General features: G+C 49.6%; 7 protein-coding genes across 7 annotated transcripts; 2 read left to right on the top strand and 5 right to left on the bottom strand.

The window, feature by feature from the left end:
* Positions 1–798: 798 nt before the first annotated feature.
* On the bottom strand, positions 799–4157 carry EPUS_02362 (uncharacterized protein; the record flags this gene model as incomplete). Its single annotated transcript, XM_007805268.1, has 4 exons — positions 799–3260; positions 3311–3536; positions 3592–3668; positions 3962–4157. 4 exons carry the CDS (start codon positions 4155–4157, stop codon positions 799–801), a joined length of 2961 nt encoding a protein of 986 aa, XP_007803459.1.
* Positions 4158–4717: 560 nt separating this feature from the next.
* Positions 4718–7195, bottom strand: EPUS_02361 (uncharacterized protein; the record flags this gene model as incomplete). The annotated part of the gene is made up of 1 exon (XM_007805267.1): positions 4718–7195. The coding sequence occupies one exon, from the start codon at positions 7193–7195 to the stop codon at positions 4718–4720; it is 2478 nt and encodes an 825-aa protein (XP_007803458.1).
* Positions 7196–7713: 518 nt separating this feature from the next.
* Positions 7714–8889, bottom strand: EPUS_02360 (uncharacterized protein; the record flags this gene model as incomplete). Its single annotated transcript, XM_007805266.1, has 2 exons — positions 7714–8749; positions 8807–8889. 2 exons carry the CDS (start codon positions 8887–8889, stop codon positions 7714–7716), a joined length of 1119 nt encoding a protein of 372 aa, XP_007803457.1.
* A 1039-nt stretch (positions 8890–9928) lies between these two features.
* On the top strand, positions 9929–10711 carry EPUS_02359 (uncharacterized protein; the record flags this gene model as incomplete). Its single annotated transcript, XM_007805265.1, has 1 exon — positions 9929–10711. One exon carries the CDS (start codon positions 9929–9931, stop codon positions 10709–10711), a length of 783 nt encoding a protein of 260 aa, XP_007803456.1.
* Positions 10712–10891: 180 nt separating this feature from the next.
* EPUS_02358 (uncharacterized protein) lies at positions 10892–12220 on the bottom strand (the record flags this gene model as incomplete). Its single annotated transcript, XM_007805264.1, has 3 exons — positions 10892–10911; positions 10968–11505; positions 11576–12220. 3 exons carry the CDS (start codon positions 12218–12220, stop codon positions 10892–10894), a joined length of 1203 nt encoding a protein of 400 aa, XP_007803455.1.
* A 934-nt stretch (positions 12221–13154) lies between these two features.
* Positions 13155–14467, bottom strand: EPUS_02357 (uncharacterized protein; the record flags this gene model as incomplete). The annotated part of the gene is made up of 5 exons (XM_007805263.1): positions 13155–13207; positions 13256–14011; positions 14061–14141; positions 14190–14235; positions 14318–14467. 5 exons carry the CDS (start codon positions 14465–14467, stop codon positions 13155–13157), a joined length of 1086 nt encoding a protein of 361 aa, XP_007803454.1.
* A 2246-nt stretch (positions 14468–16713) lies between these two features.
* Positions 16714–19262, top strand: EPUS_02356 (uncharacterized protein; the record flags this gene model as incomplete). Its single annotated transcript, XM_007805262.1, has 4 exons — positions 16714–17199; positions 17251–17393; positions 17447–18782; positions 18840–19262. 4 exons carry the CDS (start codon positions 16714–16716, stop codon positions 19260–19262), a joined length of 2388 nt encoding a protein of 795 aa, XP_007803453.1.
* Positions 19263–19322: the final 60 nt, after the last annotated feature.

The raw sequence follows: 19322 nt of genomic DNA, 5'->3' as shown, positions 1-19322 counted from the left end.
TAGTTATATATATATATTTATTTTTCGCCAAGATTGAAAACCAAAACCAAGCATGGGGAGTCTGTATATTTGACAGCCCCCCCCCTCTCCCCCCTTACAAATACTAGGAATGCAGTGTTCATCTCGTGCAGCAGCAGCTGAGTAGGAAGAGACGTGGTGCAGTGCAGGTTGTGATTGCATCGAGAGTGCATGTTACGGATGGAAGACACAGCTTGAGAAAACGTGTTGAAAGGTCTACTACCCTCTGTCTTTGCAGGTTGGTCAGACAGTCAAGTCAGTACAGGGCAAAGGTGCCAATCAAAAATCAACAATCAACAATCAACAATCAACAATCAACAATCAAAAATCAAAAGAACCCGAACTCGGAATTGTTCTGTCCATTTCGTTGTGTGTTTTCTTTTGCTAGCTCAAAGTTCCCCAGGTATTTCATTCGCCTAGACCCAAGCCACGGTAGCTAGGATTTGCTTCTTGTGTAATCGCTCTCTTCGTCCCTGCATGTCCAGATCAACGGCCTCCTGACTACACTGTCCCATGGCAATGATTGCGCTCGATTCTCTTGCAATGAATCCATTACAGCTCCAAGCGTCTTCAAGTGGAGGCTTTTTGGAGCTCAAACCATCCTTCGAAAGATCGGAAGACGGAAGATCAGGAATCCTGCATGTCTGGTGACTCGGCAAACCCTCAGCAAGAAGTTGCAAGCAGCTCCCTGCGCCTAACAAAGTTCAATGCCAGCAGCCAAAATACCTCTCTCCACGTACCCAACAGGACCAAATCGATCTCCCAGTATGCTCAACATCTTCAGAACACGATCTTCTTGCCCGTCCGATCAAAGGTGTCTTTTTGAAAGATGGCCAACGTACGTATGCGCTCTTCTTCATCATCCGTCATGTCTTCGTCTTCGTTTTCGTTTTTATTTTCACCCTCACGATCTTCATCTTCATCTTCATCTTCATCTTCATCCTCATCCTCATCCTCATCATCGTCATCTTTAGGCTCCGGCTCCACGAAATCTCCGGGGACGTAGAATTCTTCTTCCTGATCCTCTTCCTGATTCTCTTCCTCTGCGTTGTCGCTGCTATCTTCATCGTTATCCTCTTCGATGGGTATAGCGTTATTGGGTTCAATGGACCGAAATGGAGTGTCTGGGTCGTAGTCTGCACTGACGCCGTCTGCTCGTCCTTTACCTTTCCAATTTGCGCCTCGGCTTTCTTCTTGATTCATAGCAGCGGGAATGCTACGATCATAACGTCCTGCAAAGATGGATGAGAGTCTGGATCCGCCAGTGCTCTTTCGTGCCTTGGTGGGACCGCGCACTTCGGGAGGAATGTCCGAGGTTGAGCGTTTGTGGAATGGTGGATGGTCCGGCATGTCGATGTCCGGATCCTGACGTATGATGAATCCGCTGGAAGTTCTTTTAGACCTGGGCTCCATGATACTGACTTTGGATGGAGATATTGGAGATTCATCCTCCTCCGTGTCATCATTCCCAAGCTCCGCTCCAGCTTCCCTATCCTCATCGTTGTCATCTTCCTCAATGGCAGCGCCTGCTCCAACCATGCCTCCAACACCTTTCTTAGACCTGACAGCCTCGCTAAAACTACCTCTGGCCGGTGGATCGACCTCCTCGCTCTCACTTTCCTCATCGGGTCCAACCACGACGCCACCAACGACACGACTTCCTTTGGGTCGACCTTTCTGCTTTGCTAGCATCGAGTCCTTGATATCCACTTGCGTACTAAGCCCGTCGATGATCTTCAACCTGGCTCGCCATGCTTGCATAGTCCTCAAATCGCGAACCGTATCATACGCCCCAACTTCAATACCGTTGACGGTTTCAAGTGATAGCGCCTGGACTCGAGTGTCGGCCCAGTGCCAGTGGATCTTCCCATCTCGAGCTTCCGAAATCCGCTCATCGGTCAGCGTACCATATTTCCTGCCAGCAAGCACGGAAGAGAGGTCATAGGACAGTGACGGTGGGTCCTTGCAAGTTCTGCGGTTCCCCATAGTGCCACTCCACATTCCCATCGCACCACTTTCATAGAGGCGGCCAAGAATTCTATCGTGGGTGATTTCAATTTTATGTTTCGGACTGTGGAGCGCATACCAATTGCCATATGCAGCAGCTCCCACAGTGGGCAAAGCATACTTGATAACATCCGTGGAGACGGCCCGAGGTGAGGAAGCAGAGGCCGATGTTGCAGATTCCTCGGAAAATGCACGGGAAGGATCCAGGGTGTACGCTGTTCCAACCAGGGTAATGGAAGACGCTCTACAAAAGCCAGCGGATCCATTTCGGATATGTTCCTCGCCAATGTCGTGAAGATGCAAACGAATGGAAGAGATGACCAAGACATCCGTACATCTTTCCCCTTCGGATGGGAGTATCCTGACGGCATCGCCTTCAATCAGAAGCTCAGCCCCGACATAGACACCCTTGCAGAAGATCGACGCTTCTGGCCACTTGCCGATAAACCGGTACTTTTCAAGCAGAGACACCGAGACCATACAAGTAAGAGCATGTTGGATGGATGGATCGAGCTTCTGCTCCGGAATCTCACGTAGCACCCTCTGCCATTGATTCAGGGGCCTTATTTGGCGAAGCGGTATGTATTTGTATTGCTTGCTTGCGCTTTTGTCAACATTGTTGTTGGGATCGGGAAAAGTCTCCACACGAAATCCAGCTCTGTTGAGGCTGTCTTTGCGATCTACAACACAGAGTACATCAGGGAAGTCGACACTCTCGTCTGTAGATGGACATTGCGTTACCATGCCTCCTCGCCATCTAGGAAAGCCGTGGAAAGTTTGTCGTTCCGAAGAATAAAACTGGTAGCCATGAATGGCGGGATTGTAGATAATGTCAACATCATCTGGATGATCTGGGCACCACAGAACAAGCTCTCCAATACGTGGGACAAAGCTGTGCTGAAGCGAGACGTTCATGAGGTGACTACCCAGGATTTTGAAATTGTCGCCATATTTGTCATTGTGTTCGGCACGCCAGTCGGGAGAAGCCTTCTCTTCGATGTCTTCATCGATGAGTTTTCGAGATTCTCGGAGCTTGTGCAGAAGCTGTAAGAGTGTTTTGTAGATATCCGGTGTCCCTTCTTCATCAGTCGGAAGAACCGACTCTGCTAGCTTTGCGATGCGGACGTCTAACGGCAAGTCAGGTATATCGTGTGAGAGCAATGACGCAGATGGCAAACCTCTTTGCGTGTACAGCTTCTTGTCAAAGTAATTCTTCACCGGCTTCGCGCGTTTCCCTATTCAGTAGTAAGAAACCGGCATCGCTTGAGCTGTTCACGATCCTCACCTAAATCTACGGTGGTATCCCTACTGTGCATCTCTCTTGGTACTCGCGGACGGGGCTTGAAGGTAGAGACTGATTTCGGTTGTGCTGCTGCTTTGGGGCCCTTGAAACAGAGTATACATTGGCATTCGTCCTTCATACCATTCATCAACCACAAGAAATGTTGGAAAAATTTGACTGTGGAGTCAAAGAATTTGCCGCTAGGGTGACCAAAGAGACGTTTGTATCGCTATTTCTAGGTTAAAGAGCTGTCTGTATTGTAGCAAATGTAGACAAGAACCAACAGTGCTCTCATCCCCTAGTTTGGGATAGTCCATGAGTTGGTAGCCATTCGGAAGCCTGTCGAGATAATAGTTGATTCCTGCAACAGTCTAGTCAGCTTAACTGCCAGTCCCGGCAAACAGCTGATTCCGAAGGTGTTTCGCCGCGCCATGGGTCCGTTCGCCGCAATGTTGATGCGAACTGGCCATCAGAGCCAGGAGCCCAGCATTTAGTGGTGGCGAAGCAGAGAGTCAAAAGGCAGGCCAAACCAAAGAATGGACACAGGAGCAGCCTCTATAATTTAAAAGGCCGTTCGACATAGCAGAGAGTTTGTGTCAAGCTCAAAATGTGGGCAACAGTCTTTGATATGATGGGAAAGCGAACATCCCTTACCAGCTGTTGCAATGCCCTTTTCCTCAGCCCAGAGACTTCCAATTTTGACTCTGTAAGGATCATTCGAGATTGCCCGATATGGCGGAGCGCCCCAGCTGGAGGCTTGACCATCACTTGAAGGATTGATATGCTGGACGATCCACGGACCAGGTTTTCTCATGGTCGACGGAATGTCTAAGTGAGGGAGGGTAGCCATGACAGGCAGATGTGAGGTATGAAAGGGCAGAGGACAACATGGGCTGAAAGAAAGTAATCGACGTCAAGAGAGGAGCAAGGTCTATCTCATGATGAGTTCTGTGTCAACATGTCGGCGACCAGAAGGAAATAAGGAGCGGAGAAATACTCCGCAAGATGAGATGAGCTGGTCAACACTGTTGCGCAAATTAGAATGAGCTTCTCCATAATATGCGGTGTTGTGCCTGGCATTGGCTTTCTAGGGAAAAGCTTTTCAAGAATGATTGCACACCTTTTTGTTGGCGTAAGTGGACGCCAGTATATCATCTCTTGCCAAGACAGGCCTCCTGTTCAAACTCTGTCAGAAGCTGCTCCTGATTATGTAATACATCACGACCTGCACGAGTACAAAATTCAGGTACCATGGGGAATACAAGTCAATTTCTCCGAGACCTGAAGTACTGTTGCCGTACTGTACATTGCCGCAATGCCACTCTAATTGGCAACATTGGACAGAATAAGTGTTATTTTCTCAATTAATCATGCCAGGCATCCATACTACGACACAGCATCCGTACCGTCTCATGGCTCTTCTGGAACCTCTCCTTCAATGTAAGGAGGTGGATCCAGAGCATCTTCACTTCCTTCTATCAACACCTTCTTCAGCTCTGCCTCGATCTCTTCTCGTCTCCTCTTCCATTCCTCGACCTGACCAAGCCTTTTCCTAAGTTCCTGCAATTCTCTCTCCACGCCCAGTTTTTCTTCATCTGTCCCAATCTTCTGAAATTCCCAGTCTGCACTCTCTGCGCCAAGACCAAGTTTCAAATTGAACGAGTGATACCTTTTCAAACTTGCTCGCGTAGAGATTGTGATCAAGGTGATGCCTCTATCTTTGGCTGTCTGATACAGTAGGCCCTCGACATCCGACGATACGGCCGAGGTGCCTTCATCAATGAATGCATATCTGGGTTCATGATACAGAAGCCGAGCGATGGCCATCCTCTGCTTCTCACCGCCAGACAGCACATCTTTCCACTCTTTGCGAGTATCCCATCCGCCCTCGCGATCTGGCAGATATCCAAGTTTCGCATCGTTCAAGATGTTCTGGAGTTGGTATTCGTTTCGCCCGGATTCTCGCATATCCATTTCAGTATGAGGATAAATGACCTGATCTCTCAAGGTCCCGATGCTCAGATACGGTCTCTGCGGCAAGAACATGATGCCATCCATGCCGATGGCCCGGGGTCGGGAAACAAGTCCGCGATAGACCGGCCATAGACCCGCCGCTATTCGAGCAATTGCGGACTTTCCAACTCCATTGCTACCACTAATAAGCAGATGCTCACCGCTGTGCACAACATATGAAAGAGACTCGACGAGCTCATCTCCGCCGTAAGGATACAGAGAAGGAGCAACAATTGGAACATCCTCGAAACGCAATCCGTCAAAACCAGAATGCAAGGTGCCCTGCACATCAGACAAGGAATACAGCTCAGGGTGAAAGCCAGGACGGTGGCGCGGGTTTAGATATGCATCGGCGTGAACACGGTGAAGTGTAGAAATTAGAGTATACACACGGGAAGTATAGCCCGCAAGCTCTGAAAGATCTTTGATACTATACATCATGCGTCCGCCGGCATCTGCAAGTGACAACATGAGCCTCTTGTTGGTGATGAACTCCTTCATACGTCCGCGTTGAAGGTTGTCCGATAGGGTGATACCAGGCGTAGAGTCTGATGATGAATGTGCAAGTTCGAGGACTCCACCAAGACCACCCCAAGCGGGTAAGAAGATAGGTAATGACGTGATTATGTAGCCAAAAGCTGACCACGAGTATTTCAAAATAAAATCCTCCAGCATATTGTATCGGACCTTGAGGCTGTATATGCCCTCCATCCAACCTCGTAGGTCTTTGAAGCTTTTATTCAGGTATACTTTCTCGATGTCTGCACCACCATAAAATGCAACCTCTTCTGCATTGGCTATCAATCGTGCATGCAGGCCACGAAAATCTCCTTCTTTCCGACCCTCGACGGCAGTCAGTTTTCCAAAGGGTGGAGAGAGACGCCGTAACAGGGTTGCGGTGGCGAAGTAATTGGAGAGTAGCCCTGTTAGTGCGATGGGACCCAGGGACCGGTATAACTGGAAATTGAAGACAAAAAGATCCACCAGTGGTTTCCCAAGGGAGGAATACAATGACGCCGCAGCAGAACAGAATAGCGTGAGGTCTTGTGTGATAAATTGGTCTGCACCTTGACCAATGCCACCGTCGAGATTGGTGAGCTTGTAGAAATTGAGCTGCGGATGTAAATAAAGGTCATGTATGTATCTCGTGAGCCGCGTCCTAAAAGCAATCGAAATCTTAGACTGTAAGAATTTGATCATCGCATTCGTGTAGGAAGCCAGAGTGCCAACAGAGAGCCAGCGCAAAAGACCGAGCATGAAAGATCTCCCTTGACCAGCAACAAGATCCCGTACGATAGCGCCATCTAGGCGTGCGACAATAAGCGACAAATACGTCCGCAGAATCAGGAACATGCCATGCGAGAGGAGAAGTGCTGTCTCTTTACTGCTCCACCGCGGTATCATGATACTAAGCAGACTCAAGAATTGGTGTAAGAAAGCCAGATTGAGACCAGCTTTGGTTTGTGGAGGAGGCACTGAGGGCGTAGCTTGCCCATCACTCAATCGTGCTGCTCGGGGTGGATTGAGAAAAAGCCGTCGATGCGCATCAAATGTCGTAGTCTTGGTTGGGTAGATCACAACCTTTGCAGTAGAATTGCGATACGGCACGAAGATAACTCGTGATCCATCCTTCCCCCGCAGACCAGAATTTCTCCTTAGGAGTGTCCTCTCCTGCGCTTTGTCTTTTGACCTCCAGATCCACCATCTGTAGCCCCCATAGCTGCCAGATATGACGGAAAGGAGTAGGGCCAAAGTGGCTGCGAGGCAGGCCGGGCGTGATGTTTGCTTATATCTTGACCGCAGAATTTCAATGTATTGCTTCAGAAGCTGATGTGGGGGGCTGCCCCCTACGTTCAGCGTGGATTGCGCGGCCATGGTGGAAGGTTGGTCTTCATAGGTGCTGTTTTGGAGAAGTGGTCTTGCTCACAAGCCCAACAAAGAACCGATACTCCGGCACAAGTCTGTTAACGCGCAATCTTTGAAAAGATTATAGTGCTGCTGGGCTCAGTAACTAAATTCTCTGGGTATTGGATCTATGAGAGTATATTCGCATCTGAATCGAGGTTTGGTTTTAGAGGTGACATGTGAAGCTGCGGACCTCGGTAATCAGATATTCGCCAGGCGTCCGTCGACATACCTCAAGGGTTGGCTTGAGGCAAAGGACAAGCTGTTTTGCACTAGATGTTGTCGAGAATACTTTGTCAGAGGTACCCAGTATTAAGCTCGTTGCAACACAATTCATACTTTGTGCTGGCTACGAATTCATTAGTACAAAGCCCACACGTAACTCAACCCGGACATATAGTTCATGAAGAAAGTCGACTGAAAATAGGCGGTTGCTGACGACAGCGCTGCAAAAAGTGCTATTCAGTTCAGATTACAAAATCAATGAATTAATCAATTTCCATCCTCGCAGGCATCTGCGCTCCTCCGATAGGAACCCTAGGAGGTCCACTTGACATTTCCGTACCCAACAATCCTCCATATCCGGCCTTCTCATCCTCATGGTCCGTCTTTTTCTCGTTGATGTACGGTTTAAGGCCTTTGCCGAAATTATGCGTACATATGCACGCGTAGATGATAGTCGTTACAATCAGAATAATGGTGAGAACAGCAAATGTCGTCAACTCCTTCCTTGCTGGCCTATACGCAGCCTCTCGTGCTGCTGAGTACATTCGAACAAGTTTGAAGAGGAAATACGCAAGACCGCCAAAATAGAGGAACTGCGGAAGGTAAGTATTTTGTCTAGGTAGATTCATATAGGGCTGAGTACGCACAATGGTAAGTAACATGCCCCAGGTATTTTCTCGCCTGGTAAAAAAGGCTGCCATGATCAAGATGATGATTGTGACGGGAATCGCAGCAACGGTAAGGGCAAATTCGAGGCTGCCTCTGTCGATCACAATGACAACAAATTGCACAGTGAAGCCGAGGAAGAAGAAGAAGTCAAACTTCAAGAGGGCGATATAGATCTGGTAGGTGAGATATCTGCTCTTCAGACGAAGATCAGCTGATATGTGTTTGTAGATCGTCCAGGCGAACTCGTCGTAAAGCATCCGTGCCTCCACAGCAAGAAACACAGTGCCCAAGGCTAGTACGCATGGAATAGCAATTAGAAAGGGCTTTGTCCGCGCCCAGATGCCCTGGTCGATCTCATGTCGTGTTGCTAGATCGACGACTGCGTCTTGTATCTGGTTCACTTGCACAGATCCATAGATGAGGAGTCCGACATTGTACAAACATAGACCGATGATTTGTATGGTGTTCTTCAGGCGCAAGGCGTCGTAAACTAGAACAAGCTGATATAAGAAGCCAAAAATGTATAATGTGAGGAAGGTTGGTATTGTGGTTTTCGGTTGCTCGATGGGTTCCCCAGCCTCAATTTGTTCGTGGTCAAGAACATCAATCTGGAAAGTAGCGAAGACATATCTGAGCGAGATACATATGTCAGTACACCTTGGGCAAGTAAATGATTTGAGTACTCACACTTCAAATGCGAGCACAATACCTGCTTGAGTCAGTGCAGTCAGGACAAATGCCCATTGCCACTTCGAATATGGTCTATACATCCCGGCCTTAGGTTGCTGATATGCAGGAGGAGTAGGCGCAGTGCCCTCTCGCTGATGGTACCCTCCACTAAAAGGCTGGTATGAATGGCTACCAGCCTGACCTCCGAGGAGGGAAGTCCGTGACTCGTGTGAGTGAATGTTGACGGATTGCTCCGTTACGGAGCGATGACCTTGAGAAAGCTTAACCAGGTTTCTGGTGCGTCCACACGATCTTGAAGTCGTTGCTTATGCTCAACTGCTCGGACGTGTAAGCCGGCACTATTTGTAAAGCAGATGTGGCATAGGAATCTCTTCTCGAGTGATTCACCTGGAGTGAGTGGTCGCAGATAGCCGAAATTGTTATGTGGGTTGCACGTGGATGTTCGTTTGCTCCGAGGCCTGAAACACTGAGAAAGGTTGTCAGGGGCAGGCTTTGCGAGATGCCAATTGTGATACAAGAGACAACAGAATAGTGCTGATGAGAAGAACGAAAGTGACTGACTGTCTGAGTACGAACGAGAAAATGGAAGAATGCGGGAAAAACGCAGCTCTCAGGATAAGAACGTCGACGAAAGGGTTCTGGCTTTGGTTGGGCGACTATTAGTCCTTTGATCAGCTCTAAAGGCAACAATTCGCCAAGATCTCGCTAGCGACTATTTGATAGTTTAGGCATTTAACGTGCTGAGTTGGAGGTCACCCCTCCCAAAAGTCAACCAGTAATCAAATTTGTGGATCCTCTAGGCTAACCCCAAGGTCACCCTTGACTGGCTGGAAAGAGGCGCAGTCGTTTGAAAGTCAACGGGGCTTCACTTCCCAAGGATGACTTTCCCACCAGCATGGCACCTATTTTTGGCGAACTAGTACAATAATATGCTAGAACGCGCAGTGTCATTTTCCACCTTAACTCCGCTGCCCTGAATGTTGGCCACGGACGATTTTCAAAATCTTTTGGGTGCTGATGATCTGCTCAGCAACATTTTCACCTATGAATGCAAATCATGAGATGAGTCTGGTTGTCATTGGGAAGGCAGGCTTTCTCGCACATAAGTCGATATAGATGATGACCATTCTCCCTTCTCCTGCCTCATTGCTTCTACGCCAGGTCCGGCTTATCATCTCTCCTCCAACAAGCACTTTATTTGAATCGCGTGCCATCTTGTCTGAAGTACAGTCCAAATTCGGTTCTATTTCGACTTTCATTAATCAGCGCTATGACCCAGTTCTGCGCCAACACCTGAAGTCTGAACCAAGCCCCACTTCTTCATCACAATCACCCTCCCAAACCATCCTCGCTGTGTTTGACCGGCCTTCCTCTAAGGACTCAGCTATCGGTTCAGATCCTTTCACCATCGTCTGTGGTGGTGATCTTGTGCCTTCAGCTGATGAGTTAGACCCTTATAATGCTCGTGGCCTCCACGGCCGACACCACCCTCCAAAGCGCACCTTCAGCTGCCACATTGTTGAGGAGGAAGATCCTGCTATCCATCAGCGATTGGATGGACAGCACCCATACACTGGACCATTCCGTGTTGACACATTGCAGTTGAGCTATGGAGACTTGGTGAAAGCTGGTGGGGCACCCAAGGAGGTCAAGGAGATGGCCGATGTGATGCAAACGGAGCGAGTACCTATTGATGACAAGCATCTCAAACAGCGAAAAGGGTGTGAAGACGAGCTGCATGGCGTACCGTCTAGATATTTCTATTCCGCAAGTGACAGGCGGGAAGATCCGCAGCTAGAAGGTGGACTGATGGCAGCTTGGAGACGCAGCATTGAGAAGGAGAAGACAGAAGAAGAGTCTCAGAGATGGGATGGCACGGAGCCCGCCTCTAGGCTTCATTAATCATATTCCATGCCAATTATGGATCCTACCTATTCACTTGGGTAGGGTTTGGAAAGGGCACATCTTCGAGCAATGGCTCTCTGCCTAGTCTCCTGCTCAGAAAGGTGTACGCTTGACAGAGACCAAGAAGGCCGCCGGTGGAACACGACCGAAAATACAAGAACAAATCGATGTCTATGGTCACGAGACCCTGACATACGCTAAATCGTCAAGTCAGCTTCCCATATGTTGTGTCTTGCCATGCGCCAGGACTTACTAGCGTCAATCTGCTTCAGTTGTGGCAAGGCCAGTCTGATCTTGTTTCTATACACCGCAGGCCCCTTCGTTTGTAAAGGGTTTCCTTCGAAGTACACCGTCGTTAGCTCTTGCTTGTTCTTCAACTCTCTCTCCACTTCTGTGAAATCCCCTATCTGGCAATTTGATGCCCAAAGCTCTTCCAGATGGCTAAGATGAGAAAGGTTCTCCAGATGCGAGATTGGATTGTTGGAGACGTCAAGGACGCGGAGTCTGGTGTTGGTGTCGAGACCAGATATCTGCGTCAAGGCATTGTGGGAGATGTAAAGTTCTTCAAGGTTGGTAAGGGCTGACAGTCCAGAAATCGAGGTAAGACGGTTAGACTGTATGGAGAGGAGTTTCAAGGATGTCAGGGTAGAAAGGTTCTGACGCACGTCAGCATATTCTGTGGGAGCGAAGTATGGGACAGGCTGGATTCCGCCCACCTTGATCTCTGCAATCTTATTCTTCCCAAGCCAAAGTTCCTCTATCGAAGTCAGATTTTCCAAATTCTCAATATCCTGTCCATAGCACACGTCAGCGCAGGCTCAACGTTCAATCACGCAATCACTGCAGCCAACCCAGACTTACACGTATTCTATTCGCCGCCAGCTCTAACATTCTGAGCTTTCCTAAACCCTCCAAACCCTCAATCTTTTGTATACGGTTCTGGACAAAATACAGATCCCTGAGTTCCTTCAGTTTATCCAGCCCTTGAATGTGTTTGATCTTGTTGAAACTCAAATCCAGACTCTCTAAACTTCCAGCAAGCCCTTCCAGCCCATCTACATGCTTGATCAGATTATCGTACAGATCCAAATCCTGCAATTTCTGCCCGAAACTCTCCGGAAACTCGATCGAGGAGATGGTGTTCTGGCGCAGACATAGTCGTTCTACCGCAATGAAGCGGGAGAGGCGAAGGGATGGGATTGAGCTAATACGGCAGTGTACAAGGTCGATGTCTGTGCTGTCGGTGGGGTAGTCATCGAGTAGATCTTCGTCTGCGGGGACGACGTCTGGTGGTGGAGCATCTGGGTCAGAGTAGTCGGGGTCTGTAAGGGCTTCGGGATTTGTGAGAGTGGGTTTGCAGTTTGAACTGGCGGACGAAGTGCTAGTCTCCTTCGAAGGATGCCTGAGTTTCCCGTCCCAGCCATTGCTGTCGAGCAGAGGTTTGGATGAGCCTAATTCGGACTGAGGGGAGGGGATATGCTCGGTGGGAGGATCTGAAGCTGGCATTGTGCCGGAGACAGGTGAGAAGTTGGCGATTGAGACTGTTACATCAATAAAGGCCAAGTGGAGAGCGGAGAACAAATAGCAGAGGGCGGTGGGAATGTTCTTTTCTGCTAGAATGCGCATGCAATAAGGTCGTCATAACGGGACACTTAGGGATGCAGGAACAGATTGTTCATAGACCCACTTCGATAGTCCAGCATTACATCTCATTTCTGTCACGATCTCCGCACTCATGAATTATGCAGGAGCCCTTATGGTTTTGTGAAGTTGCGCAAGTAGGTTCTCCCGTCAAACCCTCGATCCTCGAACACGAGACCAATTACTAGCTACATCGGTCTCTCTCTAAGGCGCAAACTCCTCGTTCAAACAAGTCGAACTAGAACACGCAATGTCCCAATGAGTGGATTTCTATTCTCTGTGCATAAGTCTAACTGCTGGAGCTCTTCCTGTGCTCCGTATGCAGAAAGACACGTCAAATGCAGACGATCTACTTGAGGACAACAGATCGTAATTGAGTAGAGCTGTCGAAGCCTGACCCTCTGTATTCACTCACAGTGGAGTGCTCTCGGCCTTTTTACGGGAAGCGAACAAGGAGGTAATGATAGTCTAGCAGTGCCTCTTCTGCTTCTCCTGGACCCCACTGCATAGGGATGCCACTTTACTCTATGATGGTTGCCCTTGCTTGCTTCCCTGACAATCCGTATCTCTGCCCGGTACCTGGAAGATCTCTCAGGCTCTGGGCTTCTATGGGCTATTGATCGAACAATTAGATTGACGCAAAGCCATGTCGTGTTGATGCGGTAGCGTCCTGCTTCGGAGAATCTCAAGGCCCGGTAGGGTGCATGAACATGACTGGCAGATAGAGCACTCACTTGACACATGTCGAGCAGTAGATTTGCTGATTGGTGTGAGATACAATGCTGCGCTCACCACCTTACTACTTTCCAAGCTCGCCGAGAAGAAGCTTACGGTCTGACGAACCAGAGACGACTGGACTAGTCAGCAAGTAACGAGCTTGTGGGGCGAGGGCAGACTCACTGATGGGCTCTTCTGTTGGTGAAAATCGTGCATCGTTGACGGTCCCTTTGTGGCCCGGCAATTTGTACAGCATCTTGCCAGATCTTGTATCCCACACGACCACCGTCCTATCTCCTGCTCCCGCGCAGATTCTGCGACCTGTGGGATCCCAACTTGCCCTCATCAAATTCTTTTCGAGACCTACCGGCGCTCCATCATAGGTTCGCATCGACCGGTCCACAGGAGCAAATGGTCGAATGTCCCAAGTCCGGACAGTAGAGTCGTGTGAGTGTGACAGGAGGGTCTGGGAGTCAGGTGAGACCTGGAGTGATGTGATTGTGTCTGTATGGCCACTCATAGTGTAGATGACTTCCTGTTTTCGTGCATCCCAAACCTTGATTTGATTGTCGATACCTCCGGAATAGATTTCGTTCCCCGCCTCAGCTAGTGCTACTGCGGTGATGGGGAAATCCGTTTCGATGAAGTCAATGGCTTCTTTCTGACGGGGGTCCCAAATACCAATATATCCGTCATCACTACCGCTCAGAAGCATTTCGGAACCTCTTCTGCTGACGTCCAGACAATTTATTACCTCCTCATGTCCCACATGCTTCCTCAGCCGCAGGCCAGATTCTAGATCCCAGCTTGCTACCGTCATATCTGCTGATGCCGAGAATATCGCTCGAGAATCGCGCGACCATTGAAGATCCAGGATGGCGCCTTTGTGACCTGTCATGACTCCGTAGTTCTCACACTGCCTGTAGGTGCGCCAGAGCACTGCTTGTAATTAGGAGCGTACCTGTGCCGGCTTGAGGGGGTAACTGACTGATGGAGCGGTCCATTGACCCAGATGCAATATGTTGACCTGTTGAGTCGAACCGCGTGGAGAATACTTCTCCGGAGTGACCTAGAAGACCATTAACGAGGTGATCATCCTCAAGACAGCTCAGCATACCTGTAAGTTCCATGATCGGAGCTTCCAGCCCACTGGTTCGCAAAACCTAACCAGCCCCTCCATCAGCCTGCCTTCGTTCTTGAGTTCAGCTGGAGATGCTATATTGCTGCGAGACCTAGATTACATACCGGTTGAACAAGCGCGCCATTCTGTGCATTGTTGCCAACAACTGCAATGGCTGAGCCATTGCTGAGATTGGCATCGGACTTCTGCCTTTTCACTACCAGCTGTTGTGAGGAGGAAAAGCTGTCTGAAGCTGTTCTTTTCGGTGCCGGCATCATGGTTGGATACTGCGGGCAAAGCTTGTACTCTGAGCAAAGTTACAAGACCTCAAAGACTCGGAGTCGCAGAAGATATTGGTACGGATTACTAAATAGTCAGTAAATAGTATTACATAGTGTGACTGCTATTTTCTCGCAGTCAAGTGTAAATACTTGGCAACATTCCCACTTGCAAGCTGGGTCTCTACACATCCAATAGCATGATCTCAGCATTAGATATAGCTCTTCTTCACCGTTGACGAGTTAGCTATCATTGAAGGAATCCACATAGCTAGAGATCTTTATCTCATATCCTCCAGACGGTAGCCGTTGTTCATCATGAGGTAGTGGCCTCATAAGAACCCTGAGCACTGAGCTGTATTGGGACTTCCCACAGCGACGACCATGACCACCGCCCAGAAAGCGACGCGCATTGGAGAGGAGTATGGAAATCATCCTCCGCCATGGTTCTTTGCAACTAATGATTGAGGCCAGATTATGGAAGTATGTTTCTGGACCTTTGGCCACCATACAACAGGCCCAATAGTTTATCTCTCCTCTAACCGACGGCTAGAACCCGGGTGGACAAAGTGAATGCTGAACTAGTGACTCTGACATATGGCACAATCGTTGCTCAGCTATGCAATGATTATGACAGCAATTATGTTGAGGTCAATAGACAGCTAGATCGAATGGGCTACAATATTGGATTGCGTTTGATTGAGGACTTTTTCGCCAAGTCAAATACTGGAAGATGTAGCAACTTCAAAGAAACAGCGGAAGTCATCTCCAGGGCAAGCTACTCTCCTTACCTATTTCGCGGACTATCTACTAATCAACCCTGATTGTGCCAGATTGGATTCAAAATCTTTCTCAATATCACGCCGGCCATTGTCAATTGGACCAATGACAACAAACAATTCTCGTTACTTCTTGACGAGAATCCACTAGCAGACTTTGTCGAATTGCCAGATGATGGACGAGCGCAAGATGAGCTATGGTTCTCTAACATCTTATGTGGAGTTCTGAGAGGAGCACTAGAGATGGTAAGCCGGTTTCTTGAATAGGCATTTAGCTTGCTATGATGGCCATGGCGTGTCCCCCCCAGAGAAACAAGACAGCTGAGTGCTGCAGGTACAAATGCAGGTTGAAGCTCATTTTGTCTCTGATATCCTGAGAGGGAACGATACGACAGAAATCAGAGTGACGCTGATACGCTACGTCGAGGATGAAATGCCACCTGATGACGAATAACGAAGCTTTGTGGACACCAAAGAGGTCCTGTGAGGCCACCAGTATGCACAAGATGATGAAAGAGCCACGGACATGTCTCACTGGCATTCGAGTGCACCAGAGACGGCCTAGTATTTCACGGCCATGAACAGTAGCCGATAGAATGACTACCTCGCTTAAGACAAGCTGCTAGCGTTCCCACTCGGCAACGCAAGGAAAGAGCAGGGTCAGCGGCAGAAAAAAGACCAAGAAAACTGCGGTGCCAGCTACAAACAATAGCCGCTGACTGCTATACTCAACATTGTACTAGTATTTACAGCCGTGAGTATCGATGCAGCACACCCAAGAAGCGGGATCCCCTTTTCTTCGAGGTTGAAGATTTCCGTAGTCTCCCCTCCTCCCGAAAGAGGTACGCGTGATTGCAAATACAGTTTGCCTAGTGTAGAACGTGGACCGGCACCCTCGAACGTCTCGCCCGCTTCACCGTCGACCAGGTCGTTGACGAAGGTCCTCAGCCCTCACGATATAGTACTGCCCACCGTGCGATTTGTATTCAGACCCTTCTTCACTTGAGTCGAAAGATAGTGACTGTGCTTGCTGGAACGACGCGGCTCTTGCGACAACCTCCATCATTCTGCTCCCAAGTTTGCAACTTACCGTCTCTTGGCATCTTGCTGGTCCTCCTCCTCCTCGCCCTCCGACCTGCAGCAGAGCCTCTTTTTTACCCACCGCGGCCCTTGAGCCATCTGGCTGCGCTCTCCTATCTGTCATCAAAACTGCGAAAGGGGAGATGTACCACTGACCCAACGCGCTTCGACACAGAAAACTATGTGCTGATGCTTATGTGGTGTGTCATTGATAGCCTATCCCACTACTTACCGAAGTGAAGCAAAGCGTGTGCGCCAACTCCTTTGCGAACTTCTCCACCATCGACCATAACCTGAGTGGCGTACAGGCAGATCACCTTGCATATCGGTGTCGCAAAATTCTAAGTTTCAAGATAACCCGTGCTGGAGGACAATAAGCTCAAGATGAACATGACGGGCATGAACCCAGCTGCGGGAGGGCCTGTAGGGGGCGGCATGATCATGATGATGAACAACGGAAACCCCTCCAATGCCGCCAACAGCAGCAGCAGCTCCTCTCATAGTGAGCTGAAGCGAAGGCTAGACACTTATATCTACGACTACTTTCTCAAGAATGGGCACCACGAACATGCCCGCGCTCTCTACCACGATGATAGCATTAAGCTCAATACGCACCCTCAGACCAAGTCCAGCCCGAGTCGGCGACGTGACGCTGAGATGAATGGAATCGATGAGAATGCCATGGACACTGATTCCAAGGACGACATCAACAAGATCCCTGACGACCTTCCCAAACCTATCGTCCCCGACAACGCGCAATGCGGGTTCCTATACGACTGGTTTGGCCTATTCTTCGACATCTGGTGTGCTTCGCGGAACAAGAAACCTGACGATTCAGGTGCTGCTGCCCAGTACTTGCAGCAGACCCAAGTAGGACTTCCATCATCTATCGTGTTGGCTATTGCTAAAAAAATATACTAGCTGATGCAGAGAATGCGGGAGACGCAGCACTCTTCAACTGTTTTAGGCCGTCAAGGCATGATGCCCAATAGACAATTCGGCCCACAAAACATGCGCAATGGCATCACTCAAGATATGCAGCGCGCGATGGCTGCCAAACAGCTGTAGGCCACCCAAGGCGATCTCCACTGCTACTACCGCTGACAATGGAACCTAGGTCGCCTGCGCAATTTCAACAATTACAGCAGCAACAAAAGCAGCAACAAATGATGCACCAAATGCACCGCGAACAGTCGGAAAACGAGATGAATGGGCATCGACCACAGTCTCCCGCATCGACTGAAAATGCAGGCTCGCCGTCAAAACGGCCCCGCCTTGATGGCCAGCAATTTACCGGCGGTCCAATGGCGCCCAACGGCCGAGGTCAAGGAATGCCACAGCAGCAACAACAACAGCAGCAGCAGCAGCAGCAGCAGCAGCAGCAACAGCAAGCTATGAACATGTTGATGGCAAGTGGCATGGGTGGGAGAAACATGTCTCAGTCACAGTTTCAATCCTTTCCGACGCCAAATCCTGGCATGCAGAAAAATTTACAGGTATATGCCCAGAATCTGGCCCAACAGCAAGGTCGCTCAATGATGAATCAGGGTGTTTCCATGCCAAATGGTATGATGAATCCAGGAGTCATGCCCAATCAGGGCTCACCCATGCTCGGACCTGTGGACGGCCCGAATTTCATGCAGAACATGTCAATGGAGGGCATGTACAACCCACAGCAGATAGCCGCCTTCAGGCAGCATGCCAGCATGCAAGGCGCTAGCGGGCAAGGGGGCAATCATGCTCTACAAGACTATCAGATGCAGTTGATGCTTCTGGAACAGCAGAACAAAAAGCGTCTGATGATGGCTCGCCAGGAGCAGGAAACCATTACACGAACTGACGGTGGGCCTCCCATGACAGGTCCCGCTGGCATGCCGCAACCTGTTATGTCACCGGGAAGCCGAGCGGGAGCATCCCCCAATCCGACTGATCAGATGAAGCGTGGAACGCCTCAACTTCCTGCGAACGGTATGCCCTCATCACCCTCTGCTGGCGACGGCATGCCGCAAGGCCGAGGATCTCCTGCTGGGATGAACTTTCCAGGTGGTATGCCTCCGGATTTCAACAATCAACTCTATATGAAGAACCTGGGTGACAATATGGTAGGTCCGGGTGCACCTGGAATGCGGCCTCCTACATCAATGAATCCTTCCATGAACATGGAAGGCATCGCTCGACAGCAGCAGGGTGGTAGAATGCCAAGCGGCAATTGGCAAGGCAATCCACAAGGCCAGCCAATGATGCAACAGCCTCCACAAGCTCAGCCTCAGGCCATGGGGACTCCACAACAACGACCAGGAGACATGCCTCCCCCCGCTGGTCTGCCGGTGGGCAATGCTCCAAGCCAACGGAACCAGCCACCTTCCCCCCAACCCGGTCAGGCTCCTCCCACTCCCTCACAATCGAACAAAGCCAACCCTAAGAGTAAAAAGGACAAGAATGAACCTAAGAAGGTACCTCTGCCTAGGCCAATGCTTTTGCTGGTGACATCACTGATGATACCCCTCTAGAAGCCGAATAAGAGAAACTCAACTGCCAATGCACCCACAACATCCGAACCAGATCCTCCCGCCACACCCACACCTTCCACTCCCATTACACCAAACAACCAGGCATCATTCCCAAAAGGTACCAATGCTCCCACCGGCGGAAACGCCCCGCCCTCGAACCCGACTCCAACTTCCAATCCAGCTGTGCCTCAACAACAAGCGCCTGCCGTCGACCCTACAGCGGCCGCTGGTGCCTTTGGCGACTTCCCCAATTCCAACGAAGCTTTCAATCTTGACTTTAGTGGACTCGAGACCACTGATGTTCTTGAAAATTTTGACTTTGACAGCTTCTTGCACAATACCGACGATGGCAACAATGGATTTTCATTCGATCCTGGTAGTATGAATTTCGCCGAAGGACTAGAAACGGCGGGTATGGAGTGATGCGCCCATATGACCAACTGTCTAGATTGAGCACGGTTGTTTATATTCAAAGCAAAAGAA

Source organism: Endocarpon pusillum (genome assembly GCF_000464535.1).
Source record: "Endocarpon pusillum Z07020 unplaced genomic scaffold scaffold4192, whole genome shotgun sequence".
In the NCBI taxonomy this organism is placed as follows: domain Eukaryota; kingdom Fungi; phylum Ascomycota; class Eurotiomycetes; order Verrucariales; family Verrucariaceae; genus Endocarpon; species Endocarpon pusillum.
The sequence above is the reverse complement of the archived record's forward strand: the minus strand, read 5'-3'. Positions and strand labels throughout refer to the sequence as shown.